This window comes from Halichoerus grypus, chromosome 8, assembly GCF_964656455.1.
Source record: "Halichoerus grypus chromosome 8, mHalGry1.hap1.1, whole genome shotgun sequence".
NCBI classification, from domain to species: Eukaryota; Metazoa; Chordata; class Mammalia; order Carnivora; family Phocidae; genus Halichoerus; species Halichoerus grypus.
In genome coordinates this window covers 99677730-99703004 of record NC_135719.1, presented here as the reverse complement: position 1 = coordinate 99703004, position 25275 = coordinate 99677730, and the positions used below count along the sequence as shown (strand labels likewise).

General features: G+C 36.8%; 1 protein-coding gene across 1 annotated transcript in view; it reads left to right on the top strand.

Moving 5' to 3' along the window:
- Positions 1-2383: 2383 nt before the first annotated feature.
- Positions 2384-25275, top strand: part of FSCB (fibrous sheath CABYR binding protein) — a 39717-nt gene continuing 16825 nt past the window's right edge. The window contains exons 1-3 of the mRNA XM_078078765.1: positions 2384-4462; positions 4553-4813; positions 5763-5864. Coding sequence (XP_077934891.1) covers positions 2384-4462; positions 4553-4813; positions 5763-5864 — 2442 coding nt within the window. The remainder of the gene's footprint in view (positions 4463-4552; positions 4814-5762; positions 5865-25275) is intronic.

Genomic DNA, 25275 nt, shown 5'->3' with positions numbered 1-25275 from the left:
ATTCAACCATAACAGATGTGAACCAAGTAAATGGGAGAAAATGGAATCATGTAGATTTCTAGAACAAAGGGTAAAATACCAAATCCTAAATTGACAAGATAGGTTGAATAATGATTAGTTGGGTAGGTAGATCAGCAGGGGAAAAGGAGCATTTGTGGATTTAAGAAATGTAATGAGAAACTGCTCTATGAAATCCCTTGTAATTCCATTTGGAATCTCAAGTAAATTTTTAATTGATTATTTCGGCATGCTAATTTGTTTCTATAAATATGCTAGTGATAAAGGCAGCTTAGTGCAATAGGTTGGTGTATAATTAAGATTGATCAAATTCTTTATTATTTCTTGGAGGGGAAAGTAAATATCAAATAATTAGAAATTGAAATTTTAACTGATATTGAAAATTCAAGTTATATCTATGGAAGATTTGGTAAAATCTTATTTAAGTTGAGGCAGCAAAATTAATCCAGTACATGCAATTGCATAACCCAATGAATAAAATGTTAGTTTTGAAATTTATTTCTTGTTATAAATCAACCCATAATGGACTTTGAAGATATTCTATAAAATCTCAGAAACTTGATTACAAAAGACACATGCAATGTGTGACAGATGCAGTTGAGAACACCAGACCACAAAGAGGTTGATAAACAACCTTATTTTCAAACTATAGTCAGTCTGATGAAAACCTATGTCAGTACTTTTGTAAAATGACTATTGTTATACTTCACTTTATTAATTCTTAGAAAGATAGAACATAGTGGAGCAGAATGGACAAAAATTAAAGCAGAGCCAGTTGAGCTGTAAGACAAGCAACATGGTTTTTAACACATTCGTCCAATTATACTGAACAAATATTCACTGATCCCTACCAAGAGACTGAGGTTGTTTTAGGGACTGGGTCAAAGAATGTGAAAAATGTTAATTTATTTGGCTAAGATGACCTAACTACAATTAAGACTAATGCATGTCAAACAAGTGTAATTATTCAATGACATTTTTATATTTCCTTGAGGCATAAAGAAATTTAAAAATATTTCTAGGTTAATCAAGTCATAATGATTGTTTAGATATGTTTGTCTCTGTGACTACATTTTTGAAGTCTGTTTTCTTCCCTTTAACTTTCTGTAGACCAAAGTGATGTGTTTTTTGCACATCTTTTGATATATTTTCATCTTGCTAGTAAAATTTTTGTGTGATGTGTAAGTTAAAGTTTTATTTACATTCCTAATCTATTATAATATCATTTATAATTTGCTTAACTGGGTTTCCTCTATTTCAAGGCTTCAATTTACAGTTTTATCTCCATTGGGGAATTTATTCCTAGGTGGCTATTCAGTAGCTTGTATATTTAAAAAGGCATTTTATTTCATTTGACAGATCTTTAGACTTAACATTCTTTTATTTGGCAAACTTTGGGTGGAACTATTTTCTGAAATAGTTGAAAATAAAAATATCTCAAGTTGTTTGAGAATGCAAATATGCTATATATATAGGTAACATATTTGCATATATATAATATATAGGTAGTATATATATATATATATATATATATATATATATATATATATATATAGCCTACTACCAATATAGATAGTAGGCTCTTGTAGTTCCTGAGTGCTGAGGACAGAGGAATGGAGTTTACATGGAATGGACCTCAGAACTCAAAATTTTAAAACAATATTCACTTTCTTCTAAATCAGGTAAGTATACATTTTGATAGAACATTGCCACATACATATATCATTTGTTTTCTCCAACAATTGAAAATAGGCTGCAGCATTCTGAGTTCTGCAATATAACTGTCTTTGATAGTAGGATGAAAATAACAGAATTGAAAGTTCAAAAACATCACTTTCAACTATTAGGAAGCAACATTACTGGAGTTTACTTGATTTTCCTCTGATAGACAAATGCTTTTTTCAACTTGATGTTTCAAATAGTAGCTCTCTCACTTGTAGCCATTGTTTATGAGTGTTTATACCAAGTTAAAATGTGCTTGGAACACCACCAATGGAACCTTGTAGGGAGAATTGACTGTGATGTCATAGACCTTTAAGGGAAACTTCTAGAAGTGAGATTAGTCATATGAGAGACTAAACAAGAGAGATGCTTACTGAGTAAGGTGGGATCCAACAAGAGTGTAGTACAGAATGTAGTAATTTATTAATTACTTTTTTCTAAGGTAGCTCAACAGAACAACACTTAATGAAGAAAGACAAAGGCTTACCTGTCTGGTACATTTGTGATTCTTAATGATTAATTACTTGAAGAGTAATATGTTTGAAATTCACCAGTTTTAGAAATGGAAGAAGGTGATGAACCTGATCAGCCTATCTCAGCAGGGAGACAAGAAATTCGAAAGAGAAGACGACCCAGCCAACCAATGGTAGACAAATCCCAGCAGACTGAAGTGACAGAGAAAAAGAAACACTTGCCTATATCACAATCATCTGGCCCTAAAGCTACCCTTAGTATTGGTAATATTCCTGGAAGCAAAGTCAACTATGAGTCTCTCAGAGTATCTTCTCAACTTCAGCAAACTTGGACAAAGAGAAAGCGTGTACAGGATATGACTGATAAATCTCTGCAAACAGATGCTACTGTAGAAGAGAAAAAAGAAGAAATCATGTCAATTAGTGAAACAGTGATACCTGAAGAAAAGCCAGCTGCTGTTGGAGAAGCAGTCCCTGACTTTCCAGAGAGTGCTCAGGAAGTAGAAATTCCACCAAGCAGACATTCAGTTCAATTCAAAATAGACAGATCTCAGCAGACTAGTTGTACTGGAGACTGGACAATGATGAACATTCCTCAAAAAGAAAAAGTGGACAAGGAACAGCAGACGTACTTTAGTGAAACAGAAATAATGGTTATTGGCAGGCCAGATAGCTCTTTTTCAAAGTCAAATGAAGTTGTGCAGAAACGTAAATCCTCAGGGAAGTTTTTCATTAGTGAACATCCTGAATTGCAACCCTCAACAAGTAAAGATGAAGCAATTGGGCAGATACATAGCAGATTTATATTTGGTCAACAAAGCAAAAAAGGTTCTTTGGAATTTTCAGAAGATGAGCAGTATGTTCTAGGTGAAGTACAGCCTCCCACTGCAGAAGAGATCTCTGCTGAAGTGCAACCTCTGCCAGCTGAGGAGACTACTACAGAAAACTCCCCAACTGAACTTCAGCCTCCACCAATTGAAGAGGCTCCTGCAGAAGAGGCCCCTGCTAAAGTAGAGCCCACACTGGGTGAAGAGGCTCTTTCAGAAGGGCCTCCTGATGAAGTTCAGTCTCCAAAAGTTGAAAAAGCTTCTATTGAAGTACAGCTTTCCCCAGCTGAGGAGACTACTGCAGAAGAGGCCCCTGCTAAAGTAGAGTCTATCCCTGCTGAAAAGGCTTTTTCAGAAGAGGCTTATGCTGAAGTTCAGCCTCTATCAGCTGAAGAGCCTCCTACACAAGAGGCCCCAGAACTTCAGCTTTCACCAGCTGTGGAGGCCCCTGCAGAAGAGGCCCCAGCTGAAGTTCAGTCTTCACCAGCTGAGGAGGCCTTCTCTGAAGAGGCCCCAGCTGAAGTTCAGCCTCCACTAGCTGAAGAGACCCCTGCAGAAGAGGCCCCAGCTGAAGTTCAGCCTCCACCAGCTGAGACATCTCCTGAAGTTCAGTTTCCACCAGCTGAGGAGGCCCCTGCAGAAGAGGCCCCAACTGAAGTTCAGCCTCCACCAGCTGAGACGTCTCTTGAAGTTCAGTCTCCACCAGCTGAGGAGGCCCCTGAAGAAGAGGCCCCAACTGAAGTTCAGCCTCCACCAGCTGAGACATCTCCTGAAGTTCAGTCTCCACCAGCTGAGGAGGCCCCTGCAGAAGAGGCCCCAACTGAAGTTCAGCCTCCACCAGCTGAGACATCTCCTGAAGTTCAGTCTCCACCAGCTGAGGAGACCCCGGCAGAAGAGGTCCCAACTGAAGTTCAGCTTCCACCAGCTGAGACATCTCCTGAAGTTCAGTCTTTACCAGCTGAGGAGGCTCCTGCAGAAGAGGCCCAAGGTGAAGTTTGGTCTCCACCAGCTGATGAGGGCCCTGAAGAAGAGGGTCCAGATGAAATTTGGTCTTTACCAGCTGAGGAGGCTCCTGCAGAAAAGGCTCCAGATGAAATACAGTTTCCACCAGCTGAGGAGGCTCCTGCAGAAGAGGCTCCAGATGAAGTACAGTTTCCACCAGCTGAGGAGGCTCCTGCAGAAGAGGCCCCAGATGAAGTTTGGTATCTACCAGCTGAGGCAGGCCCTGCAGAAGAGGCCTCAGCTGAAATTTTGTCTCCACCGGCTGAGGAGGCCTCAGCTGAAATTTGGTCTTCACCAGCGGAGGAGTTCCCTAAAGAAGATACCCCAGCTGAAGTTTGGTCTGCACCAGCTGAGGACACCTCAGCTGAAATTTGGTCTCCACCAGCAGAGGAAGTCCCTAAAGAAGATACCCCAGCTGAAGTTTGGTCTGCACCAGCTGGAGGAGTCCTCATTGAACTTCATCCATCAGATGAAGAAACTACTTTAGAAATGGTCCCTGTTGACAAATAGTTTCCGGCAGCTGAAGAGGACTTTATTACACAAATCTCTATAGAAGATGTCCTTGCTAAAGTTCAGCCTCCACCATCTGAACACATTGCTGTAAATGAGGCTTTGGTAGACCATATGTCTACTGAATATCAATCTCTCCAGACAACAGATGTCCCAGTGGTAAAATTAGAATCACTGGTTTTGGAAGATCAGCAAAAACTTGAAGAGCCTTTAGAACTGGATCCTGCCCCTGAAGATTTGTCTAATATCAAGAAAGAACAGGTCCCGGCCTTCGAAGTGGAGGGTGTCTTTCATATAGAAATAAAATAGAGGCCTCTTCCTCAGCTGTAATCAGGTCTTAAAGTTAGCAATCAGAAGCTAGGGGACATAAACACGTTAGAAAAGTGTAGGCATTTGGAAGTAGCTTTGTGAATAGGGAGATAAAAGGAAACCCCAAGACGTGGACCACTGGTTGGAAAATGAACAATAAAAACTAGTGGTTTAAAATTACTGTGTTATTTTCATTCAAATCTAGCATATATAAAATACCCATTTGGAAACAAAGTAAGTTGTTGATTGAAATAATTACTTAAAATATCCTTTCTATAATAAACCCTGTTGAAAATGGTAAAATACACTCTATAGCTATATTTACTTTTCACTACATGTAGCTTGTAGTGGAAAAGGCAGTTTTTTTGCTGCAGTTCTCTCATCTAAATTCCTTGAGTTCTAGTCGTATAGCTAAAGGTATGTGTTTTTTTTCTCCTTATTATAATACATAATATCTCTAATTCTCTTTATATTTGATTCCTTCTGAGGCCAGCGTTTCTTTCCTGTTTTCATCCCTATCTTCTTGCATGTTTTACATTTCCATATCTGGATAGGGAAACTTAATTCCTTTGTAAAAACCTTCTTTTTAATGAAGATAGCCTGGATAAAGTATTTTAAAAGGTGTGTAAACATAAAGAAAAGTACACTTAGATGGCCTTGAGGGCATATTTCTACTTAGTTTTAATTTCATTTCAACTTAGAATGTGATGAATCCTTTGGAAGCTTGGCTCATTTTTTGTACTCTGAACTTGTGATAAAGAGAAACTTGCATAAAGTTGAATGACTAGTTGTAGTACAGTAGTCTCCCCTTACCTGCAGTTTTGCTTTCCATAGTTTCACTTACCTGCAATCAGCTGTGGTCCAGAAGCATGTTTTCCTTCTGATGTATCTTTCCTTGAAGGTCAGTAGTAGCCTAACGCTACGTCACAATGCCTACACCATTCACTTCACTTCATCTCATTATGTAGGCATTTTATCCTCTCATATCATCACAAGGAGAAAGGTGAGTACAGTACAATAAGATATTTGAAATAGAAAGAGATTATATTCATATAACTTTTATTACAGAATATTGTTATAATTGTTCTATTGTATTATTAGTTATTGTTGTTAATCACTTACTGTGCCTAATTTATAAATTAAACTTTATTGTAGGTATGTATGAATACGAAAAAACAGTATACATAAGACTTGGTACTATCCACAATTTCAGGCATTCACTGGGGATCTCCGAAGGTATCCTTTGTGGGTAATGGGGGACTACTGGATAAGCTATTGATATTTTTAAAGAGTAATTATGGATTAATATAAGATGTCTGTTAATAAATGACATCTTGGTTTCTATGGTTATGGCCACTTTTGGGAAAATATTTTCTTTAGCTATACTATAGTTTAGTTACTATATGCTGAAATAATGAGATTATTCTCTTAAAAATTTAATTTCGTTAGTGTATTTCCCTGTTTAGTAAAAACTCTAGATTGATGATTCCAGACCTTGTTAAACTTTGATGCCCTATAATTGTTAGATGTTTCTCACATTCTTCATTACCTCTGTACAGTGTGTACAATAAGAGCATGTGACATTTTTAAGTGATTTTTCTTCTGGAACTTTATAAAAAATTTTTGTGAGTACAATATTTTTTTAATATGTGCCAGATTTGAGGTTGGGAAACATTATCCTAGACTTCTTGAATGAGGATTGCTTTTTTGATATTTCCAAATCCTTTAAATTATTTTGTTTTCTGGGATACTTAAAATCCAGTTAAATGCCTTTTTTTAAATTTGAAGTTTTCTTTTTCTATTTTAGATTTTTTAAGGTTTTTATTTAAATTCCAGTTAGTTAACATAGAGTGTAATATTAGTTTCAGGTATATAATATAATTTAACACTTCCATACAACACCTGGTGCTCACCACGACAAGTACCCTCCTTGATCCCCAACACCTCTCTCCCCTTCCCTCTAGTAACCATCAGTTTGTTCTCTATAGTTAAGAGTCTGTTTCTTGGTTTCTCTCTCTCTTTTATCCCCCCTTTGTTTGATTGTTTTGTTCCTTAAATTGCAGATATGAATGAAATCATGTGGTATTTGTCTTTTTCTTACTGACTTATCTCATTTAGCATTATACTCTCTAGCTCCATCTATGTCATTGCAAATGGCAAGTTTCATTCTTTTTTCTGGCTAATATTCCATTGTGTGTGTGTATATATATATATATATATATATATATATATATATATATATTCCATTGTGTGTGTGTGTGTGTGTGTATATATATATATATAACAGCTTCTTTATCCATTTATCAGTTGATGGACACTTGGGCTGTTTCCATAATTTGGCTATTGTAAAGAAGGCTGCTATAACAATCGGGGTACGTGTATCCTCTTGAATTAGTACTTTTATATTCTTTGGGTAAATACCTAGTAATGTGATTGCTGGATCATAAGATAGTTCTATTGTTAACTTTTTGAGGAACCTCCATACTGTTTTCCAGAGTGGCTGCACCAGTTTGCATTCCCACCAACAGTGCATGAGAGTTCCCCTTTCTTTACATCTTCACAACACCTGTTGTTTCTTGTTGATTTTAGCCATTCTGACAGGTGTGAGGTGATATCTTGTAGTTTTGATTTGCAATTCCCTGATAAGTGATGTTGAGCATCTTTTCATGTGTCTGTTGGCCATCTGTATGTCTTCTTTGGGGAAATGTCTCTTCATGTGTTCTGCCCATTTTTAATTGGATTATTCATTTTTTGGGTGTTGAGTTTTATAAGTTCTTTACATATTTTTTGGATACTAATCCTCTTTGAATATGTCATTTGCAAATATCTTCTCACATTTCCTAGGTTGCCTTTTAGTTTTGTTGCTTGTTTCCTTTGCTTTGCAGAAGTTATTTATTTTGATGTTGTTCCAATAGCTTAGTTTTGCTTTTGCTTCCCTTGCCTTGGGACACCTATCAAAAAAATGTAGCTATGGCTGATGTCAGAAAAATTACTGCCTGTACTTTCTTCAAGGACTTTTGTGGTTTCCTGTCTCACATTTAGGTTTTTAATCCATTTGAATTTATTTTTGTGTATGGTGAAAGAAAGTGGTTCAGTTTTATTCTTTTGCCTGTTGCTGTCCAGTTTTCTTGACATCATTTTTTGAAGAGACAGTCTTTTTCCCATTGGATATTTTTTCCTGCTTTGTCAAAGATTAATTGACCACATAATTGTGAGCTCATTTCTGGGTTTTCTATTCTGTTCTATTGATCTGTGTCCATTTTTATGCCAAGTACCATATTGTTTTGATTACTACTGCTTTGTAATATAAATTGAAGTCTGGAATTGTGATGCCTCCAGCTTTGTTTTTCTTTTTCAAGATTGCTTTGGCTATTTGGGTTTTATGTGGTTCCATACAAAATTTAGGATCATTCTAGCTCTGTGAAAAATGCTGTTGGTATTTTGATAGATATTGCATAAAATGTGTAGATCGCTTTTGGTAGTATAGACATTTTAATAATATGTGTTCTTCTAATCCATGAGCATGGAGTATCTTTCCATTTCTTTATGTCACCTTCAATTTCTTTCATCAGTGTTTTATAGTTTTCAGAGTACAGGTCTTTCACCTCTTTGGTTAGGTTTATTCCTAGGTTTCTTGTTGTTTTTTGGTGCAATTGTAAATGGGATTGTTTTCTTAATCTCTCTTTCTGCTGCTTCATTACTGGTGTATAGAAATGCAACAGATATCTGTATGTTCATTTTGTATTCTGTGATTTTGCTGAACTCATTTATCAATACTAGTAGTTTTTTGATGGAATCTTTTGAGTTTTCTATATATTATATCATGTCATCTGCAAATAGTGAAAGTTTTACTTCTTTTTTTGCCAATTTGGATGCCATTTTATTTATTTATTATTTATTTATTTATTTATTTATTTATTTATTTATTTATGTTGTTGTTGTTGTTGTTGTTGTTGTTGTCTGATTGCTGTAGCCAGAACTTCCAGTCCTTTGTTGAATAAAAGTGGTGAGATTGGACATCTCTGTCTTATTCCTGACTGTAGAGGAAAAGCTGTCAGTTTCCCCCCATTTGAGATTGATGTTAGCTGTGAGTTTTTCACATATGGTCTTTGCTATGTCGAGGTATATTCCTTCTAAACCTACTTCGTTGAGAGTTTTTATCATGAATTTATGTTGTACTATGTCAAATGCTTCTTTTTCATCTATTAAAGTGATCACATGGTTCTTATCCTTTCTTTTATTTATGGGGACATATCACATCGACTGATATGCGAGTATTGAACCACCCTGGCAACCCAGGAATAAGTCCCACTTGATCATGGTGAATGATTTTTTAAATGTATTATTGGATTTGGTTTGCTAGTATTTTGCTGAGGATTTTGTATTTATGTTCATCAGAGATACTAGCCTGTAGTTCTCTTTTTTGGTGGTGTCTTTATCTGGTTTTAGTTTTAGGTTAATGCTGGCCTCATAGGATGAATTTGAAAGTTTTCTTTCCTTTGCTATTTTTTGGAATAGTTTGAGAAGAATAGGTATTCACTCTTCTTTAAATGTTTAGTAGAATTTGCCTGTGAAGCCATCTGGTCCTGGGCTTTTTTTTTTGTTGGAAGTTTTTTGATTACTGATTCAATTTCTTTGCTGTTTATCAGTCTGTTCAAATTTTCTATTCTTGTTTCAGTTTTGGTAATTTATTTGTTTCTAGGATTTTTTTCATTTCTTGTAAGTTGTCCAATTTGTTGGCATATAGTTTTTCATAATATTCTCTTAATAATTGTTTATATGTCTGTAGTGGTGTTATTTCTCCTCTCTCATTTGTGATTTTATTTATTTGAGTCCTTTCTCTTTTCTTTTTGCTAAGTCTGGCTGGAGGCTTATCAGTTTTACCGATTTTTTCAAAGAACCAGCTCCTAGTTTCATTGATATGTTCTATTGTTGTTTTGTTTTGTTTTAGTTTCTGTGTCATTTGTTTCTGCTCTATTTATTATTTCCTTCCTTCTGCTGGTTTTAGGTTTTGTTGTTGTTGTTGTTGTTGTTTTTTCTAGCTCCTTTAAATATGAGGTTAGGTTGTTTATTTGAGACTTTTCTTGCTTCTTGAGATAGGCCTGTATTGCTATATACTTCCCTCTTAGGACCACTTTTCCTGTATCCCTAAGGTTGTAGGCCATTGTGTTTTCATTTTCATTTGTTTCTATGTATTTTTTTTTTTTTTACATCTTTTAATTTCCTAGTTGACCCATTCATTGTTTAGTAGTATGTTATTCAACCTTCATATATTTGTGGTCTTTTCAGATTTTTCTTGTGGTTGACTTCTAGTTTCACAGCATTGTTGTCAGAAAAAGGTACATGGTATGACTTCAATCTTCTTGAATTTGTTGAGGGTTGTTTTGTAGCCTAATATGTGATCTATTCTGGAGAGTGTTCCATGTGCACTTGAAAAAAATGTATATTTTGCTATTTTAGGATGGAATGCTCTGAATATATGTTAAGTCCGTGTGGTCCAGAGTGTCCATTCAAAAACATTGTTTCTTTGTTGATTTCCTGTTTAGATGATCTGTTCATCGATGTAAACAGGATGTTAAAGTCTCCTATTTTTGTATTATTATAGATTGTTCCTTCATGTTTATTATTAATTGTTTTATGCATTTGGGTGCTCCCATGTTTGATGCATAAATATTTACAATTGTTACATTTTCTTGTTGGATTATCCTCTTTATTATGATATAGTGCTCTTTGTCTCTTATTACAGTCTTTGTTTTAAGGTCTAGTTTGTCTGATATAAGTATTGCTCCTCTGGCTTTCTTTTGAGTTCCATTTGCATGATAAATGTTTCTCCATGCCCTCACTTTCAATATGCACGTGTCTTTAGGTCTAAAATGAGTCTCTTGTAGGCAGCATATAGATGGGTATTTTTTTATCCACTCTGACACACTATGTGTTTTGTTTGGAGTGTTTAGTCCATTTACATTCAAAGTATTTATTTATTCAGGTATGTATTTGTTGCCATTTTATTCTTGTTTTTGTGGTTGTCTATGGAGATTTTTTCTGATCCTTTAACTTTGTCTCTTTCATGGTTTGCTGGTTTTCTTTAGTGATATATTTGTATTTCTTTCTCTTTATTCTTTGCATAGTTATTAGTGACTTTGATTTGTAGTTACCATTAGGTTTGTATACAATATCTTCTGTATATAACAGTCCATATTAAGTTGATAGTTGTTTATGTTTGAATCCATTCCTTACTGTTGTCCTCCCCAAGTTTTAGGTAGTTTTTGTAATATTTTACATCCTTTTATTTTGTGAGTTCCTTAACTAATTTTTTATAGAAATATTCATTTTTACTGCTTTTGTGTTTCCTACCTTCATACCGTCACTTTTGGTCTTTCTTTTCCACTGACAGAGTCCCCTTTATATTTTTTGCAGGGGTAGTTTAGTGGTCATGAACTCCTTTAATTTTTGTTTGTCTGTGAAACTCTTTATTTCTCCTTCTATCTTGAATGGTAGCCTTGCTGTATAGAGTATTCTTGGCTGCAGATTTTTCCCACTCAGGACTTTGAATATATCATGCCAGTCCCTTCTGACTTAGAGAGTTTCTGCTGAAAAATCTGCTGAGAGTCTTATGGGTTTTCCCTTATAAGTAACAGTCTTCTTTCGTCTTGCTGCTTTCAAGATTTTTTTCCTTATAACTGTATTTTGCCAGTTTAATTATAATATGTCTTGGTGAGGATCTGCTTGTATTGATTTTGTTGGCAGTTCTCTGTATCTTCTGGATCTGGATATCTGTTTCCTTCCCCAGATTAGGGAAATTTTCAGCTAATATATCTTCAAATAAATTTTCTGCCCCCTTTTCTCTCTCTCCTTGGACTCCTATGATACAAATGTTATTACAAACATAATAACATGTTTGATAAAGTCACTGAGTTCCCTAAGTCTATTCTCGTTTTGCATAATTCTTTCTTTCTTTTGTTCAGCTTCATTGTTTTCCATTGTTTTGTCTTCTAGGTCATTAATTCATTCCTCTTCTTCTTCCACCTGCTGTTCATTGCATCAAGCATGTTTCTAATCTCATTTATTGTACTTTTCCTCTCTGATTGATTCTTTTTTTAAACTCTTTTATCTCTGTAGTAAGGGTCTCACTGATTTCTTCCATTCTTAAGTCCAATGAGTATCCTTATGATCATTGCTTTAAATCCCCCATCAGGCATGTTACTTATATATGTTTCACTTAGATCTCTGGCCATAGCCTTATCTTTTTCTTTTTTTTTTTTTCATTTGGGATAATTTCCTCTGTTTTCTCATTTTGTCTAAGTCTCTGCCTGCTCTGTGTGTTAGAAATGCAAGTTAGACCTCCTGCTTCTGAAAGTAATGGCCTTAGGAAGGAGAGGTCATGTAGTGCCCAGGACCTGGTGCTTCAGGGAGTGTATCTGGTGTGTGCTGCATGCACTCTATTGTTGTGTTCTGGCTGTTCTGTCCCTCAGGGAAGTCATCTGGAGAGGCTCTGCTTGCCTGCTGTGGGCAGTGTTTGGTCCCTGGCCTGAATATGGCAGGTTTTAACTAGGTATACTCTGGTCTGCTTGTGAAATAAGAGCTGTCACCACCTCCACTGGAACTGAGGCCCTACAAAACTATCTGGTTGGGAGACATGGTGTGGGCAGGGGTTTGTCCTGGTCTTCTGGGGGAGGGGCCCACCATACTGGGACTGAAGTGTGACTAAGAAAGGCAGTTCCACTGGAGTACTGGGGAGCTTAGTGTAAGCAAGTTAGGCAGCCATTGTCCACACTGTACTAGTTTCCACAGGTGGCCCTGTACTTATGCTGAGGGGTGTGGGAGGGAAATGGCACCAGCTAGCTCCTTTGTTCCTGGAGAATTTTGTCCATGAACACTGCCTCTTAGGGACATACTCCAAGAAGAACAAATAAACTCCTCACTGTGCCCCCAGGCACTCTTCAGATTGCTGTTTCCATGCTCTATTTCCTCAGGTTGTTTGCCCACCTTCTTTCCAAGAGCAGCCCCAATGCCTCTGAACTCTCCCAGCCTACTGAGATTTAAAACTTCAGGCTTTATGCCCCTCACTTGCAAGAGCTCACAAAATTCAGCTCTTCTCACTTTCTAACCCAATGGCTATGGGGAAACATTCTCCTTGTTCATTCTCCTATGTGCTCCCCTCTCTCTAGCCCTTCTCCATGACTGCCGCTCCCTCCCATCTGCAGCAGCCAGGTTCTGTTTCTCCCCTAAACCATGTCTCCACACTTCCTATCTTCTTTGATGTGGTCTCTTCTTTACCTTTAGTTGTCAGATTTGTTCTGCTAGACTTCTGCTAGAGTCTGTCAAATTTGTGGGGTATTTAGGATGATTTTATAGTGATTTAGTTGTGTTCATGGGATGAGGTGAGCCAGGGTCCTCCTACTCTGCTGCCATCTTCCCCAGGTCTATTTTAGATTTTCTATTGTGGTTCCTCTTCTTTGAAAAAAATTTTTTTTGTATTTGCTTTTTTAATTTTCTATCTCTCCAGCTATATTGAGATATAATTAACTAATAACATAGTGTAAGTTTTAGGTGGGCAATGTGATGATATGATAAATGTAATATTGTAAACTAATTATCACAATAAGTTTAGTTAAGATATCCATCTCCTCACATGATTACAATTTATTTTTGTTAGTGAGACAACTTAAGATCTTTCTTAGCAACTTTTAAGTATATAACAGTATTTTTAAATGATACTCAGCATTCTGTACATTAGTTTCCCAGAACTTATTTATCTTAAAACTGGAGGTTGTACCCTTTAACCAAAATTTCCCATTTCCTCCATTACCTGCCCCTAGCAACCACCATTCTACTGTCCTGAGTTTGTAGATTCCATGTACAAATAATATCATACAATATTTACATGATACCTTACAATATTTGTCTTTCTTTGTCTAACTTATTTCACTTAGCATAATGCTCTCAAGTCCATCTATGTTGTCACAAATGGCAGGATTTCCTTTTATATCTGAATAATATTACATTGTGTATATATACCACATCTTGTTTATTCATTCATCCTTTGATAGACACTTAGGTTCTTTCCATACTTTAGCTATTGTGAATAATGCTGCAATAAACATAGGAGTACACACCTCTTCAAGGTAATAATTTCATTTCCTCTGGATGTATACAAAGAAGAGGGATTGCTGAATCATGTGGTAGTTCTATTTTTAATTTCTCAAGGAACCTCCATAGTCTTTTTATAATGGCTGTACCAATTTATAATCCTACTGATAGTGACCAAGTTTTCCTTTTCTCCACATCCTCTCCAGCATTTGTTATTGCTTATCTTTTTGATAATAGACATCTGAACAACTGAATTGTGAAGTGATACCTCATTTTGGTTTTGAGTTATACTTCCTTGATAATTAGTGAAGTTGAGCACCTTTTCATGTACCTTTTCATGTACCTGTTGGCCATTTTTATGTCTTCTTTGGAAAAGTGTTTATTCAGGTCCTTTGTCTATTTTATTTATTTATTTATTTATTTATTTATAAATTTTATTTTATTATGTTATGTTAATCACCATACATTACATTATTAGTTTTGATGTAGTGTTCCATGATTCATTGTTTGCGTATAACACTCAGTGCTCCATTCAATATGTGCCCTCTTTAGTACCCATCATCAGGCTAACCCATGCCCCCACCCCCTCCCCTTTAGAACCCCCAGTTTGTTTCTCAGGGTCCATAGTCTCTCATGGTTCGTCTCCCGCTCCAATTTCGCCCCCTTCATTTTTCCCTTCCTACTATCTTCTCTCTCTCTCTCTCTCTTTTTTTTTTTTAACATATAATGTATTATTTGTTTCAGAGGTACAGGTCTGTGATTCAACAGTCTTACACAATTCACAGCGCTAACCATAGCACATACCCTGCCCAATGTCTATCACCCAGCCACCCCATCCCTCCCACCCCCCACCACTCCAGCAACCCTTTTTGTTTCCTGAGATTAAGAATTCCTCATATCGATGAGATCATGATACATGTCTTTCTCTGATTGACTTATTTTGCTTAGCATAATACCCTCTAGTTCCAGCCACATCATTTCAAATGGCAAGATTTCATTTTTTTTGATGGCTGCATAATATTCCATTGTATAAATGGAAAAATGTCTGTACATGTCTTCTGCCCATTTCTTGATTGGATTATTTGTTCTTTGGGTGTTGAGTTGAATAAGTTCTTTATAGATTTTGGATATTAGCCCTTTATCTGATATGTCATTTGCAAATATCTTCTCCCATTCTGTCGGTTGTCTTTTGGTTTTGTTCACTGTTTCCTTTGCTGTGCAAAAGCTTTTTATCTTGATGAAGTCCCAATAGTTCATTTTTGCCCTTGCTTCCCTTGCCTTTGGCGATGTTTCTAGGAAGAAGTTGCTGCAGCTGAGGTCGAAGAGTTGTTGCCTGTGTTCTCCTTTAGGATTTTGATGGACTCCTGTCTCACATTTAGGTCTTTCATCCATTTTGAGTCTATTTTTGTGTGTGGTGTAAGGAAATGGTCCAGTTTCATTCTTCTGCATATGGCTGTCCAATTTTCCCAACACCATTTGTTGAAGAGACTGTCTTTTTTCCATTGGACGTTCTTCCCTGCTTTGTTGATTAGTTGACCACAGAGTTGAGGTTTCATTTCTGTACTCTCTATTCTGTTCCATTGATCTATATGTCTGTTTCTGTGCCAGTACCATACTGTCTTGATGATGACAGCTTTGTAATAGAGCTGGAAGTCCGGAATTATGATGCCACCAGCTTTGATTTTCTTTTTCAACATTCTTCTGGCTATTCGGGGTCTTTTCTGGTTCCATACAAATTTTAGGATTATTTGTTCCATTTCTTTGAAAAAAGTGGATGGTATTTTGATGGGGATTGCATTAAATGTGTAGATTGCTCTATGTAGCATTGACATCTTCACAATATTTGTTCTTCCAATCCATGAGCATGGAACGTTTTTCCATTTCTTTGTGTCTTCCTCAATTTCTTTCATGAGTATTTTATAGTTTTCTGAGTACAGATTCTTTGCCTCTTTGGTTAGATTTATTCCTAGGTATCTTTTGGTTTTGGGTGCAGTTGTAAATGGGATTGACTCCTTAATTTCTCTTTCTTCTGTCTTGTTGTTGGTGTATAGAAATGCCACTGATTTCTGATATCCTGCCACTTTACTGAATTCCTGTATGAGTTCTAGCAGTTTTGGAGTGGACTCTTTTGGGTTTTCCACATAAAGTATCATATCATCTGTAAAGAGTGAGAATTTGACTTCTTTTTTGCTGATTCGGATGCCTTTGATTTCTTTTTGTTGTCTGATTGCTGTGGCTAGGACTTCTAGTACTATGTTGAACAGCAGTGGTGATAGTGGAAATCCCTGGCATGTTCCTGACCTTAGGGGGAAAGCTCTCAGTTTTTCCCCATTGAGAATGATACTTGCTGTGGGTTTTTCATAGATGGCTTTTATGATATTGAGGTATGTACCCTCTATCCCTACACTCTGAAAAGTTGTAATCAAGAAAGGATGCTGTACTTTGTCAAATGCTTTTTCTGCATCTATTGAGAGGATCATATGGTTCTTGTTCTTTCTTTTATTAATGTGTTGTATCACATTGATTGATTTGCGGATGTTGAACCCACCTTGCAGGCCAGGAATAAATCCCACTTGGTCGTGGTGAATAATCTTTTTAATGTACTGTTGGATCCTATTGGCTAGTATTTTGATGAGAATTTTGGCATCCGTGTTCATCAGGGATATTGGTCTCTAATTCTCCTTTTTGATGGGGTCTTTGTCTGATTTGGGGATCAAGGTAATGGTGGCCTAATAAAAGGAGTTTGGAAGTTTTCCTTCCATTTCTATTTTTTGGAACAGTTTCAGAAGAATAGGTATTAATTCTTCTTGAAATGTTTGGTAGAATTCCCCTGGGAAGCCATCTCGCCCTGGGCTTTTGTTTTTTGGGAGATTTTTGATGACTGCTTCAATTTCCTTAGTGGTTATAGGTCTGTTCAGGTTTCCTATTTCTTCCTGGTTCAGTTTTGGTAGTTGATACATCTCTAGGAATGCATCCGTTTCTTCCAGGTTATCTAATTTGCTGGCATAGAGTTGCTCATAATATGTTCTTATAGTTTGTATTTCTTTGGTATTGGTTGTGATCTCTCCTCTTTCATTCATGATTTTGTTGATTTGGGTCATTTCTCTTTTGTTTTTGATAAGTCTGGCCAGGGGTTTATCAATCTTGTTAATTCTTTCAAAGAACCAGCTCCTAGTTTCGTTGATCTGTTCTACTGTTCTTTTGGTTTCTATTTCATTGATCTCTGCTCTGATCTGTATTATTTCTCTTCTCCTGCTGGGTTTAGGCTTTATTTGCTGTTCTTTCTCCAGCTCCTTTAGGTGTAGGGTTAGGTTGTGTACTTGAGACCTTTCTTGTTTCTTGAGAAAGGCTTGTATTGCTATATACTTTCCTCTTAGGACTGCCTTTGCTGCATCCCAAAGATTTTGAACAGTTGTGTTTTCATTTTCATTGGTTTCCATGAATTTTTTTAATTCTTCTTTAATTCCCTGGTTGACTCATTCATTCTTTAGTAGGATGCTCTTTAGCCTCCATGTATTTGAGTTCTTTCCAACTTTCCTCTTGTGATTAAGTTCTAGTTTCAAAGCATTGTGGTCTGAAATAGGCAGGGAATGATCCCAATCTTTTGGCACCAGTTGAGACCTGATTTGTGACCTAGGATGTGATCTGTTCTGGAGAATGTTCCATAGGCACTAGAGAAAAATGTGTATTCTGTTGCTTTGGGATGGAATGTTCTGAATATGTCTGTGAAGTCCATTTGGTCCAGTGTGTCATTTAAAGTCTTTATTTCCTTGCTGATTTTGCTTAGATGATCTGTCTATTTCAGTGAGGGGGGTGGTAAAGTCACCTACTATTATTGTATTGTTGTCGATGTATTTCTTTGCTTTTGTTATTAATTGCCTTATATAATTGGCTGCTCCCATGTTAGGGGCATAGATATTTACAATTGTTAGATCTTCTTGTTGGATAGACCCTTTAAGTATGATATAGTGTCCTTCCTCATCTCTTATTATAGTCTTTGGTTTAAAATCTAATTTGTCTGGTATAAGGATTGCCACCCCAGCTTTCTTTTGGTGTCCATTAGCATGGTAAATGGTTTTCCACCCCCTCACTTTCAATCTGGAGGTGTCTATGCATCTAAAATGAGTCTCTTGCAGATAGCATATCGATGGGTCTTGTTTTTTATCCAGTCTGATAGCCTGTGTCTTTTGATTGGGGCATTTAGCCCATTTACATTCAGGGTAACTATTGAAAGATATGAAATTAGTGCCATTGTATTGCCTGTAAGGTGACTGTTACTGTATATTGTCTGTGTTCCTTTCTGGTCTATGTTACTTTTAGGCTCTCTCTTTGCTTAGAGGACCCCTTTCAATATTTCTTGTAGGGCTGGTTTTGTGTTTGCAAATTCTTTTAGTTTTTGTTTGTCCTGGAAGCTTTTTATCTCTCCTTCTATTTTCAATGACAGCCTAGCTAGATATAGTATTCTTGGCTGCATATTTTTGTGGTTTAGTGCTCAATATATATCATGCCAGTCCTTTCTTGCCTGCCAGGTCTGTGTGGATAGGTCTGTTGCAAATGTAATGTTTCTACCATTGTAGGTTACAGACCTCTTCTCCCAAGCTGCTTTCAGGATTTTCTCTTTGTCTCTGAGACTCATAAGTTTTACTATTAGATGTTCGGGTGTTGACCTATTTTTATTGATTTTGAGGGGGGTTCTCTGTTCCTCCTGGATTTTGATGCCTGCTTCCTTCCCCAAATTAGGGAAGTTCTCTGCTATAATTTGCTCCCATATACCTTCTGCCCCTCTCTCTCTTTCTTCTTCTGGGATCCCAATTATTCTAATATTGTTTCATCTTATGGTATCACTTATCTCTCGAATTCTGCCCTCGTGATCCAGTAGTTGTTTATCTTTCTTTTTCTCAGCTTCTTCATTTTCCATCCTTTGGTCTTCTATATCACTGATTCCCTTTTCTGCCTCATTTATCCTAGCAGTTAGAGCCTCCTTTTTTGATTGCACCTCATTAATAGCCTTTTTGATTTCGACTTGGTTAGATTTTAGTTCTTTTATTTCTCCAGAAAGGGTTTCTCTAGTATCTTCCATGCTTTTTTCAAGCCCAGCTAGTATCTTTATAATCTTCATTCTGAATTCTAATTCTGACATCTTACTAATGTCCGTATTGATTAGGTCCCTGGCAGTCAGTACTGCCTCTTGTTCTTTTTTTTTTTTTGAGGTGAGTTTTTCCATCTTGTCATTTTGTTCAGAGGAGAGCAGATGAATGAGAGAACAAAATGCTAACAGGGTAACAATGACCCCAGAAAAATATACACTAAACAAATCAGAAGAGACCTGAAGCTGGGGGAAAAGAAAGGGAAAGAAAGAAAAAAGAAAAGAAAAAAAGAATAGGATCAAATATGGTCAGGCTGGTGAATAGATCATTGCCACACACTAGATTTTGGGCATATTTTGGTCTGTTAGAAGAAAGTGCCTCCCCAAATTTTAATAAAGAAAAACTTATATGTGTACAAAAATAAGGGTAAATACAAATGAAGGGATGGAATATGACTGTAAAGATGAAAAGTATAAAAGATTTTATAAAAGGAATTGATAAGAAGTTGGTTGAAAAAAAAAGAAGAGAAATTAAAAAAAAAAAAAAAGGGAGAGAATGTGATCAGGCAGGAGATTAGAACAAAGCCATACCCTAGAAACTTAGGGTATATTTTGGTCGGTTAGAAGAAACTATCCCAAAATTTTAAAGAGAGAACAAATTATATATACACCAAAAATAAGGTTAACTACAATGAAGGGATAGAATATGACTCTAAAAATGAAAAATAAAAAAGATTTTTAAAAAAGGGATTGATAAGATGTTGGTTGAAAAAGGGAAAAAGAAAAATAAAAAAAAATAGAAAAAGAAAAAAAAGTAAAGTAAAAAAAATTAACTTTGAAAGACTAATGAATCAGGGGAAAAAAGCCATGAATTCTATGTGCTGTATTCCCCTAGTGCTGGAGTTCTGCCATTCTCATTGATCGGTAAACTTAGTTTTTGGCAGGCTGTTCTTGCTCATCTTCTGGGGGAGGGGCCTGTTGCCGTGGTTCCCAAATGTCTTTGCCGGAGGTGGAATTGCCCTGCCCTTACCTGTCCGGGCTAAGTAATCTGCTTGGGTTTGCTCTCAGGAGCCTTTGTTCCCTGCAAGCTTTTGGTACAGCTTTGGAGGATGAGAGTGAAAATGGCGGCCTCCCAATCTCTGCCTTGGAGGAGCCGAGAGCTTGGGACCCCACTCCTCAGTGAGCCCCCAGAGAAAAACAGTCAATCACTCCTGTCTCCCTGGTCTCTGGCCGCACTCCGTGCTCACCCAGCCTGTGATTGAGCATATCTATCTCTGGCCCACGACCCCATTTGGAGTCTCCCAACCCAGCAGATTCCTGTGGTGAGCTTCCCTTTACTCCCTGGGGGGGAGGAAGGTGAGTCTTCCCAGATCTGCCACTTGTTGGGTCCCTGCTGGGAGAGCAGTGGCCCAACTGTGCCACGGATCACAGTTTATGGCAACCCCAAGCTGAGAGCCTGCTCCTTGGCTCCCTCTCTGCAGCCGGCTCCCCCGCTCTGATACCTGGGAGCTCTGCCGCACTCAGGCACCCCTGGTCCTTCTGTGACCCCGAGGGTCCTGAGACCACACTGTCCCGCGAGGGTTCCACCCCCCGCTTAGTCACTGGAGCGACGTCCCTCAGCGGAGCAGACTTCTAAAAGTTCCGATATTATACTCCGCGGCTCTGTCAGTTGCCGGTAGTGGCTGACAGAGGCCCCTCCCCCGCGGTCTGTCTTCCCGAATATTGCCTCGGATTCACTTCTCCACACGTCCTACCTTCCAGAAAGTGGTCGCTTTTCTGTTCAGAGAGTTGCTACTATTCTTTTCTTCGATCTCCTGTTGAGTTCGTAGGTGTTCAGAATGGTTTGATGGCTATCTAGGTGAATTCCTGGGACCAGATGAAATTTAGGTCTCCTACTCCTCTGCCATCTTGCTCCTCCCCCCTCCTTTGTCTCTTTTAATGGGGTTATTGGTTTTTCGTGTGTGTGTTTTGCAATTGTATGAATTCCTTGCATACTTTGGATATTAATTCTTTATTGCATAGGTGCTTTGCAAATATTTTCTGCCATTCCATAGGTTGCCCTTTCATTTTGTTGATGATTTTCTTTTGCTGTACCAATGCTTTTTAATTTGATGTAGTCCCACTTATTTATTTTTGATTTTGTTGTCTTTGCTTTTGGCATCTAAAAAATAAATCATTGCCAAGATCAATGTCAAAGAGCTTACCCTGTATGTTTTCTTCTAGGAGTTTTATGGTTTCAGGTCTTCCATTCAAGTCTTTAATCTATTTTGAGTTAATTTTTATGTATGATATAAGATAAGGATCCAGTTTCACTTTTTCGCATGTGAATATCCAATTTATTGAATACCATTTATTGAATAGACTTTCCCATTGCATATTTTAGTTTTTTATTTATTTAAGTAATCCCTGTACTCAATGTGGGGCTCAAACTCACAACCCGAGATCAAGAGTCGCATGCTCTTCCATCTGAGCCACTCAGGTGCCTTCCCCTCCCCATTGCATATTCTTGGTACATTCGTTGAAAATTAATTGATCATTATATGCATGGGTTAATCTGGGCTCTCTAGTCCATTGATCTATCCATCTGTTTTAATGCCAATAACATAATATTTTTATTATTAAAGCTTTGTTGTATAGTATGAAATCAGGAAGTGGGAAGCCTCCACCTTTTTTCTTCTTTGTCAAGATTTCTTTGACTATTAGGGTTTTTTTGTGGTTCCACAAAAGTTTAGATTTTTTTTTCTGTTTCTGTGAAAATGCCATTAGAATTTTGATAGGGATTGCATTGAATCTATAGGTGACTTGGGGTAGTATGGACATTTTAACAATATTTATTTTTTCCAATGCATGAATGTGGAATATCTTTCTATTTATTTGTGTCTTTAATTTCTTTCATCAATGTCTTATTCAGTGTACAGATCTTTCATCTCCTTGGTTAACTTATTCCTAAGTATTTTATTGTTTTTGATGATATTATAAATAGGATTGTTTTCTTAATTGCTCTTTCCAGTAGTTCATTTATAGTGTATAGAAACTCAACTGATTTTTGTATGTTCACTTTGTATCCTGCAACTTTACTGAATTCATTTATTCTAACAGTTTTTGGTAAAATCTGTAGGGTTTTCTTTTAAAATATGGCATTGTAAATAGAGACAATTTTACATCTTCCATTCTAATTTGGATGACTTTCATATCTTTTGCATACCTAATTGCTCTGGCTAGGACTTCCAGTCCTATGTTGAATAAAAGTGGCAAAAAGGGACATCCCTGTCCTGCTCCTGATCTTAGAGCGAAAGCTTTCAGCTTTTTACCTTTGAGTATGATATTAGCTGTAGGCTTGTCATATGTGGCCTTTATTATGACGGAGGTAAGTTCCTTTTCTATCCAATTTGCTTATAGTTTTATCATGAAAGAATGTTGATTTTGTCTGCCTCTATTAAGGTGATTATATGACTAACAGCTGCTTTTTTATTTGTTATGGTCCTCTGTGACTTATGAGTGCAAACCTTGTTGGCTTTCAGAAATAGATGATTTACAGCCCAAGTCCTGGGTGACAGGCTTAAAAGTTGGGGCACTAAATGTATGGTTCAAGCCTTTTACTTCTGACGAAGAACCTGGAAGTTAGAGAGTTCCTTCCTGATTATATGGTGCTGTGCCTTGGGGTAGGATTTATAGAAAGAATATGTTTCAGACTTTCTTATCCATTTCAATTATTTTCTAATTTGCCTGGTGTGTAGAAGTCATTCGACTAGTTTCTGAATTTCTCTCAGAGGGAATTGCTTTATATGTAGCTGTATCTGTGCATCTGTGGAAGGAGGGAAATACAGGAACATCCTATGTCCCGCCATCTTGGTCTGGACCCTGAGTGGGACTTTTGCTTAGGAAAATTTCCACAGAAAAGTTAACTAAAAAATTCTATTTCTTGAATAAATGTAGGGCTATTTGTGGTATCTGTTATAACATATCTTTTTATCTTTTTATCTTTTTTATGTCCACAGGATCTGTATATATATATATATATATGTATATATATATATACCTTATATATCAATATATATTGGTAACTGTTTTCTTTCTCTGTCTCTTTCTGTATCTCTCTCTCTTTTTTCACAAAATCAGTCTGGATTGAGGTACATCAGTTTGAATTGATCTTTTCAAAGAATCAACCTTTGGTTTCATTTATGTCCCTATTTTTTTTAATTCATTGACTTCTCTCATCTTTATTATTTGTATCTTTCTGCTTCTACTTCCTTATGTACTGTTTTTCTATTTTTTTTAGATGGAATCTGATGTCACTGATTTAGTCTTTATTTCTTTTCTAATGTGATCTTTTAGTACTCTGCATTTCTCTCAGCAATGTTTTAGCTGCATCCCATAAATTCCAATACCTTGTGCTTTCACTGTCATTCAGTTCAAATATTTTATAATTTCATTTCAGATTTATTATTTGACATATGAGTTACTAGAGAGTGTGTTATTTGATTTCTAAATATTTGGGGATTTTCCAGATTTATTTCTGCTATTGATATTTTAATTTAATTGTGTTTTTATCATAAAATATACTTAGTTTGATTTTTTCAATTTATTGAGACTTGTTTCATGGCCTAGCATATGGCCTATCTTGGTAAGTGTTCTGTGTTCTAAAATATTCTATTGTTTTTGGTTGGAGGGTTCTATAAATGTCAGTTTTAGAATCAACAATTGGTGATAGTGTCGTTTACTTCTTCTATATCATTACTGATTTTCTATTCACCTGTTCTCTAGATTATTGAGAGTTTCTCCCTGAAGTTCTATCAGTTTTTGCTTCATGTATCTTGAAGCTTTGGTATTAGTTGCATAAATGTTTAGAATTATTGTCTTCTTGGAAAAGACTCATTTTATTCTTGGTAAGAGCCTCTCATCAGTAACATTGTTACTTGTCAGGTTTAGACCCTAAATATCCTTTGCTTTGTTTATGGTGGCCATTTTGTGCTTTTCTTATTTTAGTCTTTCTTCTTCTAAATAATCTTTCCTATTATGCCAGAGTTATTTTTTATAATACATATTTGCTCATGCAGTCATTTGCTTACAGACTAGACCCTATATTCCTTAAAATGATAGTCATGACCCTTTACATCCACTATAGCCTACTTTATACCACCCTCATCAAATACAGGGTAGTGGTAGAAAGTGAAGGTTAAAATCATGACTGCCATTTAGCAAATCCTGACTCCATTATTTATGAGCTGTTTAGCAAGTTCAGGTTAATTAACTGCTCCATGCCTCATTTACTTATCTGAAAAATAAGAAAAATAAGCATAATACTTAACCAATAGGATTGTTGTAACAAAATAGTTAATCCATATTAAGTTCTTTGATTGGTACTTAGTACAGAACCAGCAACAAATGCTGGTTCCTGCTTTCATCATTATTACTTGCATACTTTCTTTCTTGTGACATTCATTTTTTGTATTTAAGTTTTTACCATACCTGGCAATGATTATTATGCTATAACTGCCTCTTATTTGTTCATTGTGTTTTAGTCATTTAGTCCCACTCCTGGGTAGTCTGGGTCATATTTACTTATTTATTTAAATATTTATTTGTTTATTTTGAGAGAGAGTGAGCACATGTGAGCAGGGGGAGGGGCAGAGGGAGAGGGAAAGAGAGAATCTCAAGCAGACTCCTGGCTGAGCATGGAGCCCGATATGGGGCTTGATCTCATGACCCTGAGATCATGACCTGAGCCAAAATCAAGTCAGACATTTAACTGACTGAGCTACCCAGATGCCCCTGGGTCATATTTAAAGTTTTTATTTAAATAAAAGGCAGTTGTCCTGCTTTGGTTTAGCATACAGATCCTGGCCTACTTTTATGGGCTGTGGTTTCAATGAAAATTTAATTTTCAAAGACTTTATGGTGCTATTTTGGTCTGCTTTTTATCCTGGAACTTCCACTGGTTCCTGCTGAAGCTACCTGAGGGAGCAAAAGGAGGTTTCCTTGGCCAGGCTGCCTGGTGCCTCTGGGGTAGAGGAGGGGGAGTTTCATTCTCACCAAGAATAGGAAGTTTCCCTGACAGGCAGTTGTGTGGCAGAATCTTCCTTGCTGGTGCCCCTGCCACACCGTGTCTCCTTCTGGAGAATGGAGCATCTCGGCCCATGGGGACAAACGGGCTTCCAGGCTAGACATTATTGTGATGGGATTTCCTCTTTCTGGTGCCACTAGTGTCTCTAGGTGGAGAAATGTTGTGGGAGAATCT